General features: G+C 54.2%; 7 protein-coding genes across 7 annotated transcripts; 5 read left to right on the forward strand and 2 right to left on the reverse strand.

Moving 5' to 3' along the window:
* Window positions 1–307: 307 nt before the first annotated feature.
* Window positions 308–1,423, forward strand: AKAW2_80925S (putative RNA binding protein Rnp24; the record flags this gene model as incomplete). The annotated part of the gene is made up of 1 exon (XM_041681999.1): window positions 308–1,423. The coding sequence occupies one exon, from the start codon at window positions 308–310 to the stop codon at window positions 1,421–1,423; it is 1,116 nt and encodes a 371-aa protein (XP_041548886.1).
* A 1,230-nt stretch (window positions 1,424–2,653) lies between these two features.
* On the forward strand, window positions 2,654–4,761 carry AKAW2_80926S (uncharacterized protein; the record flags this gene model as incomplete). Its single annotated transcript, XM_041682001.1, has 2 exons — window positions 2,654–3,306; window positions 3,378–4,761. The coding sequence occupies 2 exons, from the start codon at window positions 2,654–2,656 to the stop codon at window positions 4,759–4,761; spliced, it is 2,037 nt and encodes a 678-aa protein (XP_041548887.1).
* A 2,382-nt stretch (window positions 4,762–7,143) lies between these two features.
* On the forward strand, window positions 7,144–9,966 carry AKAW2_80927S (ZZ type zinc finger domain protein; the record flags this gene model as incomplete). The annotated part of the gene is made up of 3 exons (XM_041682002.1): window positions 7,144–7,278; window positions 7,551–8,648; window positions 8,701–9,966. The coding sequence occupies 3 exons, from the start codon at window positions 7,144–7,146 to the stop codon at window positions 9,964–9,966; spliced, it is 2,499 nt and encodes an 832-aa protein (XP_041548888.1).
* Window positions 9,967–10,551: 585 nt separating this feature from the next.
* Window positions 10,552–11,861, forward strand: AKAW2_80928S (serum paraoxonase/arylesterase family protein; the record flags this gene model as incomplete). The annotated part of the gene is made up of 2 exons (XM_041682003.1): window positions 10,552–10,860; window positions 10,917–11,861. 2 exons carry the CDS (start codon window positions 10,552–10,554, stop codon window positions 11,859–11,861), a joined length of 1,254 nt encoding a protein of 417 aa, XP_041548889.1.
* An 84-nt stretch (window positions 11,862–11,945) lies between these two features.
* On the reverse strand, window positions 11,946–12,650 carry AKAW2_80929A (putative isochorismatase family hydrolase; the record flags this gene model as incomplete). Its single annotated transcript, XM_041682004.1, has 1 exon — window positions 11,946–12,650. One exon carries the CDS (start codon window positions 12,648–12,650, stop codon window positions 11,946–11,948), a length of 705 nt encoding a protein of 234 aa, XP_041548890.1.
* Window positions 12,651–13,288: 638 nt separating this feature from the next.
* Window positions 13,289–14,428, forward strand: AKAW2_80930S (uncharacterized protein; the record flags this gene model as incomplete). The annotated part of the gene is made up of 1 exon (XM_041682005.1): window positions 13,289–14,428. One exon carries the CDS (start codon window positions 13,289–13,291, stop codon window positions 14,426–14,428), a length of 1,140 nt encoding a protein of 379 aa, XP_041548891.1.
* Window positions 14,429–14,961: 533 nt separating this feature from the next.
* On the reverse strand, window positions 14,962–17,782 carry lreA (GATA transcription factor LreA; the record flags this gene model as incomplete). Its single annotated transcript, XM_041682006.1, has 4 exons — window positions 14,962–16,262; window positions 16,318–16,756; window positions 16,836–16,930; window positions 16,999–17,782. 4 exons carry the CDS (start codon window positions 17,780–17,782, stop codon window positions 14,962–14,964), a joined length of 2,619 nt encoding a protein of 872 aa, XP_041548892.1.
* Between the last annotated feature and the right edge of the window lie 158 nt (window positions 17,783–17,940).

A 17,940-nucleotide genomic window follows, 5' to 3' on the forward strand; every position in this document is an offset into this window, starting at 1 on the left:
ACGAGAAACCTGGATGGCGCCTCAAGTTGCAGAGTCGTGGGCGGGTGAAAGGGGCGGACAGGAGCGAAGGCTGAATAAGGCTCGAGATGGCCGTGTTTGGGCCGGTCACGTTTAAGCGGTCCGCCGATCTGGAGGATCTGGTGTTGAGGCGGAGAGTTTCTGCCTGCCGTAAAAAAAAGTTTCCCTCCGCTATCAGTGATTGCCGCTGAGACTTCTTCAAGTGAAGGTTCTTTTTCCCTCCCATTGGTTTTGGTCACCTATTTTGTGAAGTATATTTTCTATTTCATATTACTTCACCCACTACACCATGGCTGGCATAGGCGAGGAAAATCACAAGAAGCGCAAGCTCCCAGAGGTCTCCGAGATCGAGATCGATGTTTCTGCACCGGAACCTCCCTCAAAGAAGGCTCTGCGAAAGCTGAAGAAGAAGGCCGCAGAAGGCCCCTCGGATACCACTACGGAGAAGAAAACAGAGGGGACTCCTGCAGACAATGACAACGCTGCCACTCAGAAGCGGTCCGAGTATGGCGTCTGGATCGGAAACCTGCCATTTTTCGCGACGAAAGATGACGTGCGCAAGTTCTTTACGACCAACTGCTCCTTTGCAGATACGACCATCACGAGAATTCACATGCCCAAGTCTGGTGATAAGCATGGAAAAGCCCAGAACAAAGGTTTTGCTTACGTCGATTTCTCCACGCAGAAGGCCTCCCAGGAGGCAATGGGCCTCAGTGAACAGCTTCTCTCCGGACGTCGCGTGCTCATCAAAGATGCAAAGAATTTCTCCGGAAGGCCAGAGAAGCCTAAAGGAGAGGGTCAGAACGCAAGTTCGGGTGCAGCATCTGGAAATCCCCCGTCAAAGCGGATATTTGTCGGCAACCTCGGCTTCGACGCTACGAAGGAACTTATCGAAGAGCACTTTTCCCAATGCGGGACTATCGCAAACGTACATGTGGCCACATTCCAAGACTCCGGCAAATGCAAGGGTTATGCTTGGGTAGTGTTTGAGGATCTTGCAGCAGCCGAAGCAGCGGTGAAGGGCTACGTGCTGGTCAAAGAGGAGGATGAAGAGGAAGAAGAGTCCGACGCCGAAAGCCGCAAAAAGTCTAAGAAACCGCGACAGAAGAGAGTGTGGGTGAACAACCTGCTCGGTAGGCGGATGCGCATGGAATTTGCCGAAGATGCCACGACGCGCTATAAGAAGCGATTCGGTAAGGACGGCGAAGGCAAGAAGAACGATACCGCAGACATCAGCGAGGTTGGGCCTGCAGAGCACGATTCGACGGGTGAGCAGCCTCGCCAGTCGCGACCGGGCAAGGCTAGGCAAGGAAAGCCGGAGTATACCAGATACGATCAAGATACTGTCCAGAAGCTCAGTGGAGCCATTGTTGAAGGTCAAGGAAAGAAGATCACCTTTGATTAAGGATGGTTCGCGCGCCTTGAACAACGTGTGCGCATTTCGGAAGAAAATACACGAAGCCATCGCCCATGAAGAACCAAACCAGATCTCCTTGCTGGTGAAAAGACGGAGCCTTGCAATGCCCGGCTCTGTAATCTGGTCGATGTGAGATCGTTGTCATAGTGAGTTGTGACATGAGTTGTTCCATCCTTGCATGGACTTCATGCCCCGTCGGTCGAGGATCAAGACGGCCGTGGACGGCGCTATAGAAGCATTGAGGATTTAAGTCCTCAGTACCTTGATACCCAGCCGAGACTTTTTGTATACAATGTATGTAAGCCATGAAGCATTATAGTACCCAATGGACTGATTAGCCATTTCCTCCAGTTCGCATTGTAAGTCCTGGCACCGCGTATCACATGGAAGGCTGAGACGTAGCATAAATCGATCAGCTAGTAGCACTAGTACTGCCAGTGGAACTCTCTGGTGTACTGGTACATGAACCATGCCCCTTCGTATTGCGCCAGACTGGGTACAGATACACTAAGGCCGATGCTGCCAGGCGGGCTTAGTCAGGGTAAACAGAACCAGGCAATGTGAGTGGACGGACAGAGTTAACGGGCGTCAATAGTAGTAATGCTCAGGATGTCGACATACCTAGACCTCGACTGGGAACTGGGAGTCTGTTTGGTTGGAAAGTATAATGTAAGAGGGGAACCATGTTTGCAGAAAATCCAGTGTCATATGGAGTTCTCAAAAGCAAAATGGAGGGGGGTAGCTCTGATGGACGATCAGCTGGCATTAAACAACTAAAAGTAGATAAACCGCAGTTCTAGAATCCCTGAAGTGGTTTGGGGAGGGCGCTAACCGGATTGAGGCGGTTGACATCGAAAGAGCATGTCATGGCTCATGCTCAAAACCACCAAATCTCCCCAGTTCGTTCATCCGTTCAACACTCCCTGCCCTCACTCCTGAGGTGCACCCTCTTGCTCTAGCTTTCGTGTTTTCTTTTATTCTTCTACCTTTGTCTATTTGGTTCTCCGGGAACGTGTTGCTCGCGGGCTTCTTCCTATCTAGACCTACTAGCTAGCTACCTTACTTCTCTACCCATCCTCTCTGTCTTGCAACCCGCCGCTCTCGCCGCTGCTGGTCGGTGCACTTTGACGCCCTTTTCCACCACCACGATTCACCCCAGCATACCTCGAATCCAACCTTTACCGTGATTTTTTGCTTTCTATTTTCCCTCCGTTTACCATGGCTCCACGACGACACAACATCGGTGCTAGTCGCCGCCGAAGGAGGGACGAAGAGGGCGAAGATGAGGGCTCACTAGATGGAGAACTGGAGGACGACTCCCTAAGCGAAGGATCCATTATCAGTCATCCCGATGAGGAGGATGCCGATGGCGAGGGCAGCGATGAGAGTGATGATGAGGCGTCTGTGACCCGGGATGCGGGCAATACTCACCCTCCCCAGCTCAACGGCCGTATGCCTGCCGGAAGCCAGAAGCTCGGGCGCCGCCATTCAACCTCGCCCGGGAAACGCCACACGGGAACGGTCATGTCTGATACTGAAGCGATGATGAACGGAATGAGACTGTCGGACAAGACAACTGGGGCGGCCGAAATCCACTTTGACGACCTGAAGGGAGAGCTTGGCCAGCAAACTGGGAGGACTCCGTCGGCGCCTCCGGCAGAGCCAAAACAAGACAGCCTGACGGACAGGAGGCGTCGTGATAATGAGAAGTATACAAAGGAAAAGGAGGAAAACCCAGCATTCGTGCCCACCCGAGGAAGCTTCTTCCTTCACGACAAACGCTCGACCGATACTGCAGCCAACGGTCACAAATCATTTGCTAAGTCCAAGTCGAGACCATACGGTCTCATCGTGGACGGCAATGTGCGCAAGTACGCTTGAGCCTAACTTCTAGCTCTTTCACTTTTGAGGCAGACAGAACACTCATGCTAACTGCTTGCAGGAACCAGGTCAAATCAGATGCCAGCGAAAACAAGTGGACGCACGATCTGCATGATACTGTTGCTGGAGATGATGCACCCGTCTCGAAAGTGCCTGCGGCGCCTGCGACTCTCCCAACTTATCCCCCCAAGCCAGTTCCTACAGCTCCTCGATCGTCCCCGCCCAATAGATCATTCTCGAGTACTACAATGATAGGGAATGTGCCTGTCGTGGTCTACTTACCGGGCATGGCTCAACCCATCTCATACCCTAATGTTCCAAAGAAGCAACACACCCGTTTACCACAGCACCGTCCTCCTCTGCGCCGCGATAAACCTGTCCGAATCTCGCTTCCCGGGCAGCCTGCGCGTTATATCTTCCCCGCGACAGAGCGATCTTTCATCTTCATCCCGCGGGCGCTCCGGCCCAATCAACAGGCCTTCCGTGGGCGCCGAAGCGGATTCTTTCCAGGACGACGGCCTAGTATCTATGCAGGTTCCACATACACTCCAAGCGTTAGCATCAGTAGGAGGTCGTCCTTCGGCAAGGCGCCCTCGCAAGAAGGATACCACTCGCCGGCAGCCTCGGTTCTCTCCAGGCAGACGATCGTGGCCACAGACAACGGTAAGCCCGTTGTCCGTTTACCTCCACCTCCAAGACCACCAGCCGGACTACCACCCCCGCCACCCGGCCCTCCTACAGCAGTTCCTCCTCTACAACCACAGCCTCAACCTCCAGTGTTCCGGGAGAGCCGTCCGGCGCCCATACCGATGCACCAACCTCGTCCCCAGAAGGCCGTCTCTGTTGCCGACATTGAGACGCCAGCAAGCTTTCCATACAACCCTCCTCAGCCGCAGCAGGAGCAGCCATTCCATCATCAGGTCCCGATGCCTGGAAACGGGCCCGTCTATGGCTCAGATGCGCCCGGCTATGCTGCATCGGCTCACTCGTCGGTGACACCCTTATCCCATATACCCGAGCGTGCAATCCATGCCCAACCCTTCCAGCCATATGGTTTTCAACAGCCACAAGCATTCTATCCCAGTTCTTACCCACCTGGCGCCGTTTACTATTCTGTTACCGGGACCGAATTCCCCCCGTACAATGCCGCAGTAGGGCCCGGCACCTCTGTGCCTCCCTTCCCTCCGGGGCAACAGGTGCCGTATATGGTGCCCGGTGCGCACACGTCGGGCGAGCAACCGGCTCAACCGGGCACGGTCGCACACGAAGCAGGTGGTACGGTGTATTTCTACGATGCTAACCAAATGTATCCAAACTCCTCCTATGGAATGCCGAATGCGCCCGGGGCCGGCGGTGTCATGGGCATGGGCGGCATGATGACGCCCCCTGGTACAACGTACTACTATCCCCAATCTCAAGGCAGTGTTTACTACGGCTCTCAATGAATCGAGGCTTGTGGGTGATGCCCGGCCTCAAGGAATGTCTTCTCCCTGCCTTTATGTTCGGTTTCAAAAATTCAATTTCTTTCTGTGTTCATTTTTTTGACGCTATGTTTACTTTTCCCCCTTCCGCCTTGGTCTACGCCTTATCTTTCCCCTTTAATCCGCCTTTGTTTCAGTTCCATACTCATTATTGTTGTCCTTCAATTATCCGCCTTCGCTTCGTGTTTACCTTGATCATTGACTTTTTTCTTTTCTTTTTCTTGTTTGCCTCATGGAAAAGCGGCAAATTTGTTGTTGATCCCAATATGACGACCTCCCATTGCCTCATAGCCTGTGCCTTTCCTTTCTTGTTGAGGTCTAGTGTGGCCGGAGCATCGTGCTCTCCTAGTTCCGTCTCTGATTGTGGTTAGATAAGGATTCCATGCATTACTAGCGATCGTCTTGCTGTGCTGTTCTATTTTTACCCCTGCTTCTTCTCATCAACCATTTTTTTTTTCTTTTCTGCCTACGTTTTCCGTTACATGATTCCTTTTTCTTGTTTCTTGTGTTTCCGCTTTTTCATGCTTTCTTTTTCCTTAGTTTGCTTGGCTGCCGTCGCTTCCCTGCTGTGCCGTTTAGCTTATGCCTGCCGAAGTCTTCCGCGATGTACGGATACCATCTTCTTCGATATACTCATGACGTTGAAAGGCAGTGGGCTCAGAGTCGGGAGGGGAAAGAACCGGGACCAAGGGTGCGGTGATGTTCCTACGCACCCTGTCGGCGGCGCCAGGGTCGCTCTTCCGGTGGGCTGTCCATGCGAATACCCGTATGATGTCTCTGACCACGCTTGTTTTGCATCCTGGTTTCCATGAACGTAATGCGGTGTGCCTCCTCTTCCTCCTCCCCGCTTCCCCCCTGTCTGCGATGAGCCCTGCGTGTGTGTATGTGTGTGCGTGTGCGTGTGTTTCACTGCGCTCGTTTTGAGATTAGTTGATTGACACGGATGAGGAGGCCGAGTTGTGGGGTGGCGTCCTCTTGTCTACAAAAGCAATAAAAAATACGATCCCAAAAATAGTTTGCAGTTGAAGAGCTGTGTTGTCCGTACCGGTCAAACCAAAAAAGTAGATAGATAGACTAGACCAGACCTCGGGTTGGGAAGCGAAGGGGCCGGGGATGGGCCTGGACGGTTTCGAAGGTGTGACGTGACGTCAGGCAGCACGTCAAGGAGCGTCAATTCCCTCGGGCTACAAAAAAAGTAGGGAGGCCTGGAAAAGAAGCCGTAATAGCCGATCATCTCGTAGGGAAAAATAGCAGAAGTAAATCTTGGGGGGAAGGGAAGGTGTGAATGGATGGATGGATTAACGGCCCAGGCGTAAGCACCCTGATCAGCAAGCAGCATCTGAGGCTGTGGGGGAAAGGATTGTTGGTCGGTGGCATGAGGGGAACATCCATGTCGTGATGAAATCATGGCGCCTGTGCTTTAGGAGGGTTGGTGACGAGGTGGGAAGGGAAAAGGAAGGATGGGAAGGAAGGGAAGGGTTTAGGCACCTACGTAGCCAACAGAGCAATGCCTCATTCTGCAGCAGGAAGACTCCACCGAGGATGCAAGAGAAGGAGGACTAAGACTAAGAGTTGCATCTACATGAGAGTACGGGGAAGAAGCATCGCGACCGACGGGCCGGACAAGGTACCGGGCAAGTAACTAAACGCAGTTAACTAACTATGAAAAGTACTCCGGTAGTTTGAACTGCTTTTACTGCTAACGAACTAACTGCTAGTCCGGAGCAAGTTACCAAAGCTGTTAGCATCCGCCAATGGCCGCGGACCTTCACCGCCTCGGCCGGATGCAGCAGTGAAGCAGCAGCTGACCTCCAGGCAGCCTCTCCCTCTCCCTCTCTCTCCCTCTCTCTCTCTCCCTCTTTAATTACCTCTGGGTAGAACTCGTTCGCTCTCTCCTCATCTCTTCCCCCCCTCTCTCCTCATCATCCATCCATCCTCAATAATTCTCCTCTCCCGATCTTCCGTCTCCTCTTTTTTTTCCCTTTTCACTTATTCCTTCTTCTTACCATTTACCTTGCCATCCTCCCACACCCCCCCCCTCATCTACATTATTATCCCACCATTCCCCCCTCCCTTCCTTCTATTTAGTCTACTAGTTTAAAAACTACACCCCATCTCACCCCATCCTTTCCACTCGGGTTTCCTCGTTAACCTTCCAACGGGGACAAACACCACTCTCACCGTTATCTATCACTGGCTTGACGTACTTCCTACCATCCATCGCCTAGCTTACCGCTCCCGAAATAGCGTCCTTTTTTGCTTATCTCTCGGAATCCCTGCTTAAATCACGCCAGAGGGAAATTTAAGCCAGAGCAACAGGAAGAAGCAATCATCCTTCTGGACACCATGGCTTCTCCTGCACCCGCAACGGCTCCCGTGGGCCCCAGTTCTCTCATCACCGTCAAAGTGCTCTACAATGAAAATACTCGACGCTTCAAGCTTCCTCTGCGAGAGCTCGGAGCTCGCACGCTTCCCCAGAATGTATGTTCGTCCCCACTCAAGCTCCGATCGGAGCTACGGGTCCTTTGGGCCCCCCCATCAAAAATCATAGTAGCCACCCCCCATCATTTATTTCCTCAATGCAACTGAGTGTGCTCACGTGTTCACCTCCTTGCTCCATATGTGTGATGAAATATTTCTTTTTTATTCCGCGTTACATGCAAATCATTTCTGTGCAAGGAGATGAAAATAATACGGGATGGCAATATCGCAACGATTTCGCAATTCATGCTGACGTCTCTTATCTGTAACAGCTCCGCCAGCTCCTTGGCGTTCCCGAAGATGTTAACGTCATCTTTGAACGTTATTCCGACAGCGCCGGCTGCTATATTCAGCTAGATAGCGAGAACCCCGCTGTCTACAAGCAGCTCTATCGCGCTGCCAAGGCTAAACTGAAGCTGCGGATCAAGGCCACAACGGCTGAGGAGCCCGCCTCCCAGTCGCAGCTGGCTGCAGACCTCCCCGAACAACAGAATGCGTCAAGGTACAGTTACCTCGAGACTGTCTTGGGTGCTCCTCTCCCTGAGTCTCAAGTTGAAAGTGTTCCTGCTAGTGCGTCCCTATCTGCCTCGGCTCTGCCCGAGGTCGCCAACGGCACCATCCCTGCTGAGTCTCGGTCCGCCCAGTGGTCGGCCCCTGAGACGACTGAGCCTCAGTTCCGTGACTTCGTCTTGGGTCAGGACAGCTTGGACATGCCAGTGGTGTCGCACGCATCGCCCAATGGGGTCTTCTGCATTGACTGCAACCACTGCGGCCGCTCCATTCCGAACGAGCACTATCATTGCAGCATCTGTGACGACGGCGACTACGACTTGTGTCTCCAGTGTGTCGAGGCCGGTGTGGCTTGTCTGGATGACGAACACTGGTTGATTAAACGTCTTGTCAAGGACGGCCAGGTCACCAACAGCACCACGGAAACGGTTCAGCCCCGCAAGGCTCGTGAGGAGCCTGAACCAGAAGAGGAAGAAGAAGAGACCTTCGAAGAGTCTGTGCCAGAGCTGGTGTCTGAGACTACTCCAGTCCCTGCTGTTGCTGCTCCCGAACTTCCCGAGAGCACTCAGGAACGCATCTGCAATGATTGCCTGAAGGGTATGTCCTTTTCCTCGACAGAAGGTTGTCACTATTTACTAACTCCAACAGAACTCGATGAAACCAAGATGGTTTCCTGCGCTGACTGCGATGACTATGACATTTGCATCACTTGTCTCCTCAGAGACACACACGGCCATCACCCCGCCCACACCTTCAAGCTGCTTCATGATCGTCAGTTCTGCCTGAAGAGTCTGGTGCAATCTCGTTGCAAACCTGGACGTCACCACCACCACGCAGCTATCTGCGACGGATGTGAAAAGGTTGGTTGTGAACTATTCTATTTGACTGCCTCAATGCTAACCGTTACCTTAGCGTATTATTGGCGTCCGGCACAAGTGCCTGACCTGCCCAGATTGGGACTACTGCTCGGAGTGTCACCAGGAGGCAGCCCAAAACCACCCGGGTCATCGGTTTGCGCCGATTTATGACGCAATCGCCGAGCCCCTGCAAAGCTATGAGGTGCATTACGGCATCTACTGCGACGGCCCTCTGTGCAGGAACAGGCCATGCCCTAGCTTCATCACAGGCACTCGCTACAAGTGCTCTGTGTGTCACGACACGGACTTCTGCGCCAAGTGTGAGGTGCACCCGACCAACACTCACAACCGCACTCACCCCATGGTCATGCTGAAGACACCTGTGCACAACGTCTCTGTTAGCACTGTCCACGAAGACCGTGGAGCCACTTGCGCCCTGGGCGACCGTGCCCAGAAATCCACTTCCACCCAAGCCAGCGTCCCGGTCGAGCCGGTCCAGGAAACACCCAAGCCGGAAGCAGAGCCTATCCAAGAGCCTGCCCCGGTGGAACAGCCGACTCCCGTTGCACAGCAGCCACCCCAGGTCGAACAGCCGACATCAGCTGACCCGGCCTCGGGCTATCAAGCCTTCTTCATCCGGGACACTGTGCCGGATGACACCACGCTGCCGCCCAACACCGCCTTTGAGCAGACCTGGACCCTCTTCAACCCCGGCCCATTGAGCTGGCCTGCCGGCACGGATGTGCGGTTCGTCGGAGGCGATTCGATGTTCAACGTAAATACCAGCCACCCATTGAGCATGGATGCCATTTCGGCTGCCATGGAGAGCAACAAGCTCTCGGAGCCGCTTGAGCCAGGTCACAGTGCGGACTTTACCGTGACACTCAGGACCCCGAGCCGCCAGGGCAGTGCCATCTCGTACTGGCGGCTGAAGCTGCCCAGCGGCATGCCTTTTGGTCACCGGCTGTGGTGTGACGTGCGCGTGCGCGATGATGTTCCGCCGCCCGCTGTGAGTGCACCGGAACCGGAGATGGAGAAGACCGTCGAGCCTCAGCCGGAGGCCCAGTCGGAGCCTGCAGGAAGCCAGATGATCTTCCCCAAGCTGGCCAAGGAGTCTCCGGAGACCAGCACACACGAGGCGGCCACGACGGCCCCCAGCGCCCCGTCGGTGACGAATGCTTCGGAGCAAGATGTGTTTGATGACATGGAGAGTCTGACACTGGGCGAGGACGAGACAGATGCGGGTATGCTGACGGACGAGGAGTACGACATCTTGGACGCCAGTGACCAGGAATATCTGGAGGCCAAGTCTCAGCGCTAAGCGAAGACGGCGGCCATGAGTTACGGATTTCTTGGACGGGGAAACAAAGGAGTTCTTTTTTCAATCGGACAGGATGAAATAATCTGCGTGTGTTTCTTAATACTTGCTAAATTAGCTTGATTTGCGTGTGGGCGAAGGAAAACCCTGGGAAGGATGAATTGGCTGTAAGCTCGGCATTAGGCTTGAATGTATGCACTCATTTCTCTACTTCACTTCACTCACTTCCTTCCACCTCGTACTAGGAGCTTGGACCGTAACTCCGACCCTGACCCATGGATGAATACCGCGACGATCTTCACTGGCGTCTCTGCTGGACTGGCTGGTCGGTCCACAGTGGAGGATGGCCAGCTGCTGGTTCGCCAATGACAGGTTCGTTTAAAGTCAATCCCCGCATTTTCCAATATGTGATGGTGAGGATGATGCTACAGAGTATCTACTCGGTTGGTTCATCCAACCTCGGCCCCCCGCTTTAGTTTTTTCCATTCTCCTCCCTACTTTCCCCCCCTCCCTTGTTTACTTTTTCCTCGTCCTTTTTTGCTTTTTCTCCCCCCCACTACATGTCAAATCATCAACAGGCTGATCACGATGAAAAACTACATCAACCTGGCGATTATCGCCGTCCTGTTCGCCTCGCTGTATGGACCAGTGACCCGCCAGCTTAAAGTGCTGGGGGCATTCCGCTCAGCCAGCGAGACAAGCAGCTCCCAGAGTAACCCTGTCCACCCAATTGCTGATACCATCCAATGCGAGGACCTGCATTACCACCATCCGTCTGGTCAGCTCTTTACGGCCTGCGAGGACTCGATTGTGTCCCGGTTCCGCTGGTTTCCACCCTTGGTCAACTTTGAAGGCCCTGCAGACACGACGGGGTCTATTCATGTGATTGACCCCCAGGTAGGTGTCCCTGTGCAACTCCTATTCAGCTACCAGAAACTCATCCAGCTTGACAGACACTGAAATCGACCCGTCTCACATTCGAGAACTTTTCCGGCCCCTTCATCACCCACGGCATCGACGTTACTGAGGATCCGGAGCGCGCAGACGCCGTCTACATCTTCGCCGTGAACCACCTAGCCAACCCGGACTATCACCCCGGCCTCAAGGACATCCCCAAGGCCCGCTCGCAGGTCGAGCTCTTCCACCATGTCCTGCACTCCGGCACCGTCCGGCATGTCCGCTCAATCCGTCATCCGCTCGTAGCCACCCCCAACGACATCTACGCCGAAAGTCCTTATTCATTTTACGTCACGAACGACCACCGCTACCGCGACGGGGCTCTCCGCACGGTCGAGAACATCCTCCCCGCCGCCAAATGGTCCACTGTCATCCACGTCCAAGTCGACAGTCTCGCCGCGGTCCCGGCTGACACGGAACGCAAGGCAAGCGTGGCCTTCGAGCACATCTGGAACCCCAACGGTCTCGGACATGGCTCGTCGCGCGAGGAAGTGCTTCTCACCAGCGCCGGGGGCGGCTACATGTGGCGTATGCGGCCGCAGGATGACCACACGCTGTCGGTTGTGGATGAGTTCGCCTTTGACAGCACCATTGACAATCCCACTTACTACCAGGACCCGTACGCAACGGCCACAGACGATGCCAGCGGATATGTCCAGGCTGGACTACTTCGCGGCGTGGACCTGGACAAGACGCGCACTGATCCTAAAGGCAAGGACGGCGCGATGGTGTGGTATACGCGGCGCAAGGCTGGTACTTCGCCCGCGGAATGGGAGACCCGGCTGCTTTTCGAGGATGATGGATCACGCATCCGGAGTGCCAGCGCGGCGGTGCTGGTTCCGTTGCCAGATGAGCAGCAGCAGCAGCAGCAGAAGAAGGCGAGATTGTTCGTGACGGGATTCATTTCAGAGGGTATGGTTGCGGTGGATGTGACCCTGTAATGTAAGCTGTCAATTAATCAGTGGCTTATGATAAAATCATAATCCACACCCTCTATATATATAATAAGATCTACTCTACTACTACTATCTCGAAGCAGAATACTCCTCCAACGCTCTCACCACCTCCCTCACCCCTCTCACCTCCGCAAACTCCCCATCCAAACTCGCAACCGACACCTGATGCACCGTCTCGGCATCCCATCCCCCCTTGGCAAATGTAGCAGTGGCATCACTAACAAGAATAATCCGTCCTTTACCCACCACCACCTCCTCCTCCCCTCCCTCCTTCTCTGATGATTTAACCCTATCCACCACCCCCAAATTCGCCGCCATCCGCACCGTCGTCGACACACAATGATCTGTCGTCAACCCGGCCACAATCAACTGCCGTATCCCCTTCTCGCGGAGATATCCTTCCAGTTCGGTGCCAATGAATGAGGAATTGACATGTTTCCAGATCTGTTTCTCGGTGGGAAGTGGGTTGCAGATCGGGAGGGGGTCGATGCCTGGCTCTCCTGTGGGAGTGGTGTAGGTTGGGTGTAGGGGGGAAGTGGACGTTGTGGAGGAGTGGAAGATGTGGATTATTTCGTGGTGATGTTGTCTTTTTTGAGGTGATGGTGGAGATGATGGGGTGGTGAGGGTGTTGCGAAAGGTGGTGAGGAGGGATTGGATGTTGGCTTCGTAGTTGGGATTAGAGCGGGCTGGGCCCCAGTGGGTTGGGTGGGTGAAGCCGTTTTGGTTGTCGATTAGGAGGAGGGCGGTGGGGTGGGTGAATATTAGTTGGGACATTGTTGTTGTTGTGATTTATAAAAGAGTTGTGGTGGTGGTGAAGATCGTGTGGGAGTAGTATGTTATTATATAGTAGTAATCTAGACTACTAGTTAGGGTACTAGCATTGCTTGCTAGTGAGGTGGTGAGTCATGGACTACTTAGTAGTATTGTAATTGTCAACTGAACTGTGATTGTGAGTCACTATCTTGATTGTATATGTAGTATAATATTGGGCTAGTTACATTTATACTACTACTAGATTACATGATAATATATAAAGTTACATAATTGTTGAACTCCCAGTGTTGCTAGTGATCACTCTGAGAAGTCACTGTCCGGCATCGGACTTGACACAACATCTACTACTTACCAACAATGACAGTAGATACCACTCTACTGTCAATTTCACATTTCATAGGACATTTATCCATTCAGCTCGATTATATAAAACTAGCAAGATATACTAACATCGGTCCCCGCGGGGAGCCGAGGCAGTTCATTTCTGCCTGAGGCACTCACACCAAGATCTCCCCGGAATCTCGTCGGATCTTCATTTCATCTCCAATTCTTCCTCTTGACACCATACACTCTCTCTACTCTACACAAAATACCACCCATCAATTGGACCATTAAATCCAATCAAATTTAACAGCGCAATGCCATCCGCGCTGCACCCCCCACGGGCTCTCCTCAATTGCCCGCATCCCCAACTCACCACGACCATCGCATCTCGCCTCATCCACCACAACTACACCCTCCTCTCAACACGCTCCTACGCCTCACACTCCAAATCCAACACCAACACCAAATCCCACACACGCCCTCCATCCGCCGCACAACCCACCACCACCACCCCAACTACACCATCAACATCAACCTCCACAACAATCCTCACCACCCTAAACCCACCCCCGAGCACCCGACCCGCCACACTCGCCCTCCCACCCACCCCCTCCCCAAACACCTCTCTCCCCCCATCCTCCAAACTAAAACGCTACATCACCATCGGCCGCGCATACCTCACCTTCTACAAAACGGGCCTGAAAAACGTCTACCACAACTACCGCGCCGCGACCCCCCTCCGACGGACCTTGAATCTATCACCCTATATCCCGAGCTCGATACCACCACCAGCTACCCAGAATGCCACCAGTACTCCATTCTACAAGACCTTACAAACGAACGACCTCCACCGCTCACACTTTCAACTCCTCCGCCGCTCCGCGCACGACATCCGCCGCATGATCCCCTTCTCGCTCATCCTGATTATCTGCGGAGAACTCACGCCCCTGGCTGTGCTTGCTCTGGGGAATGCTATCACGCCCCTGACGTGTCGGATTCCGCGACAGCTGGAGAAAGAGAGGGAGAAGAGGGCGCGGGCGAAGCGGGAGGCGTTGGTTGTTGGGACGGGGTCGGTGACGCCGCCGGAGGTTGGGTCTGTGGAGGAGATGGGGGTGTTGAAGCGGATGGTGGATAGGAGTTGGATTGAGGACGCGGGGCCGGGGGAGGTGATGCGGGCTTGTGCGGTGTTGGGGTTGGCGAGGTCGTATGAGAGACCCGGGTGGTTGGTCGGGGTGGTGTATCGGGGGAGGTTGAGACGGTATGCGGAGTATTTGGCCTGTGATGATGAGTTGATTCGGAGGGGTGGGGGCGTGGCTGGTATGGAGGCGGAGGAGGTGCGCATTGCGGTGGAGGAGAGGGGAGGGGTGGGGGTTGGTGTTGGGGGAGTGAGGGAGGGTTGGGAGGCCGAGAGGGAGGAGAGGAGGTGGTTGGAGAGGTGGATTGCTGGGAATTAGTACGAGTATACACTGTATACTACCTACTACTACTACTCTGTATACTGCTCACTGCTATGTGTATCATATGGATAGATGGGGTTGGTGGATGTGGATATATCTGCTTGCATATATGTATGTATATTAGTCAATCAAGACAGTATCGATCATTTTTGACTCGTCATCTTTGCCACAGGGCTAACAGGGCTTGCCGGCATATCACCGATAAACCCCGGTCAGTACTTACTGATATCCTAGATAATATGCATAGCATATAAAAGAGCTAATATACACTGTACAGGTCACCTCCGATTAAGTCCACAGATTCCTCCCCGAGGCCATCCATCCACCCATCGGTTGATCGTGACTCGTCACGCCATTCTCATCCCTCCCCCCCCAAATCCAGCAAGTCCCACAAGGTATCATTGCATCATATATAGAGAAAATGCTCAACATACTCAAATCACATTTCAAGTCAGACAGCCACACACTAAAACGTAGAAAGCCACCCAAAGAGATAGAATGAAAAAAGGGGTAATATAACATAGGTATCATCACGCCCGTTTCCCTCGGGCTGCCGTAGTCTGTCCCTGTGCAGCATTGCGGACCTGCTTTGCCCATCGTAAGCCACAACTGTTGCAGAGGTCGCGATTGCCGCTGGGTCCGCGTCGCCATTCTGGCGTGCTCTTCGTTCGACACATCGCGCAGCTCTTCTCCACTATGATTGTGCTCTGTTTGCGCTTGCGCTTTTTCCGTCGTGTGAGGAGTCGTTGTACCTCGTCCGATAATGTGCGGTTCTGCTTTTCCAGTTCTCGTAGCTCGAATTGCCAACTGGACCCCCTGGTCGGTGCTAGCTCGGAGAAGAGGCTGCGCTCGCGTAGTGGGATCAATTCCTGATTACCGGAGGGTAACCGGCTGCTTGACCCTGTCTGTCCAACAGCGTCTCCCCCTGTGTCCGTGGCGCTGGAGCTTGTGTCGTCCGGGCTGCCGTTCGGCAGAGGCCGGTGGAAACGTAACTGAGCGACCAGGAAAGAAGGTCGCTCCCCTTCTTTGCTGTCTCCCGGTATTAACGTCGTCTGCACGGGCAGCATATGCCCCTTCTTGTGGCGGACCTTGTGGAGAAATGAGACCTGTTGTCCCGAACGTGCCGTGTCCAGCGCCTCCATGACCTGGGCCCGGGTATCTGCTCCCGTGAGATCTTGAATGCTCTTTCCAATGACATCGTCCGCCACACGACCTAGAACCGGCCGAGCTTTTGAAGAGATGAAAAGGACAATCCCAGACATCGAAAGCTTGGCCCAAATGTCATTCTCCGCCAACCCGCCCCGGCCAATCGTAGCAACCTGGTCAAGATTGTACACCGCACGCGCTCGCCCTCCAAGCACCATGAACTGTCGCCCCCGATCGGTAATATGCCATGACCCATGGCTCTCAAACCAGATATACCCGCTGTACTTCTTCCGGATGCGATACACCACGCTGACCGGCTCGGTGGTGATGCGCGCTCGGAGATCGCGAATGACCGAACCAATATCGCTGGGGTGGCACACTGCTGATAGGCCCTTTCCGACCAATTCCGCTGGCTCATACTCCAGCACCTTCCGGCACGAGGGTGACAGATAGAGAAACTCCCCCTCAAAGGATAGAACGTGGATGATGTCGTCCATGTTCTCCACCAGCACTCGGTCCAGGTAATGCCGGTACGACGGGCCGGTGCCGCGCAAGCTCTCCAACACTGTAGACACCTGATCAGGGGTAAAGAAAGTCGCTAGATCTGGGTTGGAGCGGTAAACTTCAGGCGGGACCACATAGCTCGGTAACTGACTGCGCTGGTAGTTGATCATGTAGGTTCCATCTGCAAACAGTACGATTAGCTTAGCGGCGCCAAAACACACGCATACAGGACATACTCGGATTGCGTCGCGTCACTGCATCGGGCGTCTCGACCAGATCCACCTGAAACCCAACGTAGAACCGGTAGTCGCTGCCGCCCCATCGGATCGGAAGCATCGTGATGAGATTCACAAAGGGCTGGCCGCCCTTGCGGTAGTTGATGATGCTTGCCTGGATCTCCGTCCGCTCCTCTATCGTCGAGCGCAGGCGATAGGCCGTGTTCTCGTCGACGAACTTGCGCTGCATGCCCCGCTGAACGACCCCGTCCGGCCCTTGGAGGAACCGACAGTTCTGCCCGACAATCTCCTGGTTGGTGTAGCCTGTGAGCCGCTCGAATGCCTCCGAGACGTAGACGATTGGATGGTCCTCCAACGTGATATCACAGAGGACAAATGCGCACGACAAGTCAACTGCCCCGATATTGATCTTAGGGTTCGGTCGGGACACCACTTGGGCCTAGTGGAGAGGTCAGTCACATGCATTGTCTTCCAGACGCGAACGCTACTGCGGAAGCTGTCGACCAGATTCAACCTACCAAAACCCCCATGATATCGAAGCCACTTGACGAGTAGATACTAGCATATGGAGAGTCGCTTCCAGCTTCCACTTTGGCTTCGGGTGGAAAAGAGGCTTTAAGGATGTGAAGACCCGCATCAGCTTTTCCGGTCAGGTTCGACTTGGATTGGAGGAGAACCCACCCTTCACTGGGGATGACCTCTTCGGCTGGATGAAGCGATGAGGAACGGCTGGATTGGCCGGTTGGGTATAGGACTGAAAGTCCGAGGGCTGACTTTGAGGTAGCGGTTGATGATGATCCTGGGACGGCCCTCTTGCGCGGGAGAAGTCCCCCGCTGATCCCCGGACCGGGCCTGCAGCCTGTGCCTGGGCGGTGACATCTTGAGTCGTCTGTTGATTCCAGTAGGTATTTGTCGCGGACTCCTGGATCTGAGCGACCGCGTACGCTGCGCCAGGATCCAGATGGACGGTCTGGGAAGGTAAGTGAGGATGCTGCTGCTGCGGCGCTGAATGCTGCTCTAGACTGGGATCTAGCGGTCCAATGGAAGCGCCAAAGACGGCCGGATCGTAAGGAAAGGTAGTTCCTTGGTCCAAGCTCATTGGCATGGACTGCGCGGCGGCCGACAGGGGATGGTAGGGATGCATGGCGTGGGGAACATGCCCCGGGAAACTGGGCGTGTGGGAAGAAGCATGAGCATGATGATGAGCATGAGGAACCGGAGATTGAAAGAAAGAGTTATCGGGATGCGATGCAAAAGCCGCGGGCAGGCCAGCAGCCAGCAGATCGGAGGGCTGGGCGGGATAGGCAAAGGAACCGGGAGGGAAATGGCCGGGAGTGGAATTGTAAGACATCAAAGAAGCCGGATGGGGGGCAGCATTGGAGTAAGAAGAGGATGCGGCGGGGCCCAGTTGGGGATCCGGGATGGAATAGTGTGCCTGATAGAAGGCATCGTCGAAGCCTTCCATGGCCCGCAACAAACAATCCTGGAACAGCTTCACGTCCGATCGAATCGAGAAGCGGCAAGAGACCAATGAGGAAGACGCATCGAGATGGGCTGCTGATGTGAAGCAAGTTCGGGAATAACAACTAAACCTTAGACAGTCACACAAACACCAGGGGGTGG

This window comes from Aspergillus luchuensis, chromosome 8, assembly GCF_016861625.1.
Source record: "Aspergillus luchuensis IFO 4308 DNA, chromosome 8, nearly complete sequence".
NCBI classification, from domain to species: Eukaryota; Fungi; Ascomycota; class Eurotiomycetes; order Eurotiales; family Aspergillaceae; genus Aspergillus; species Aspergillus luchuensis.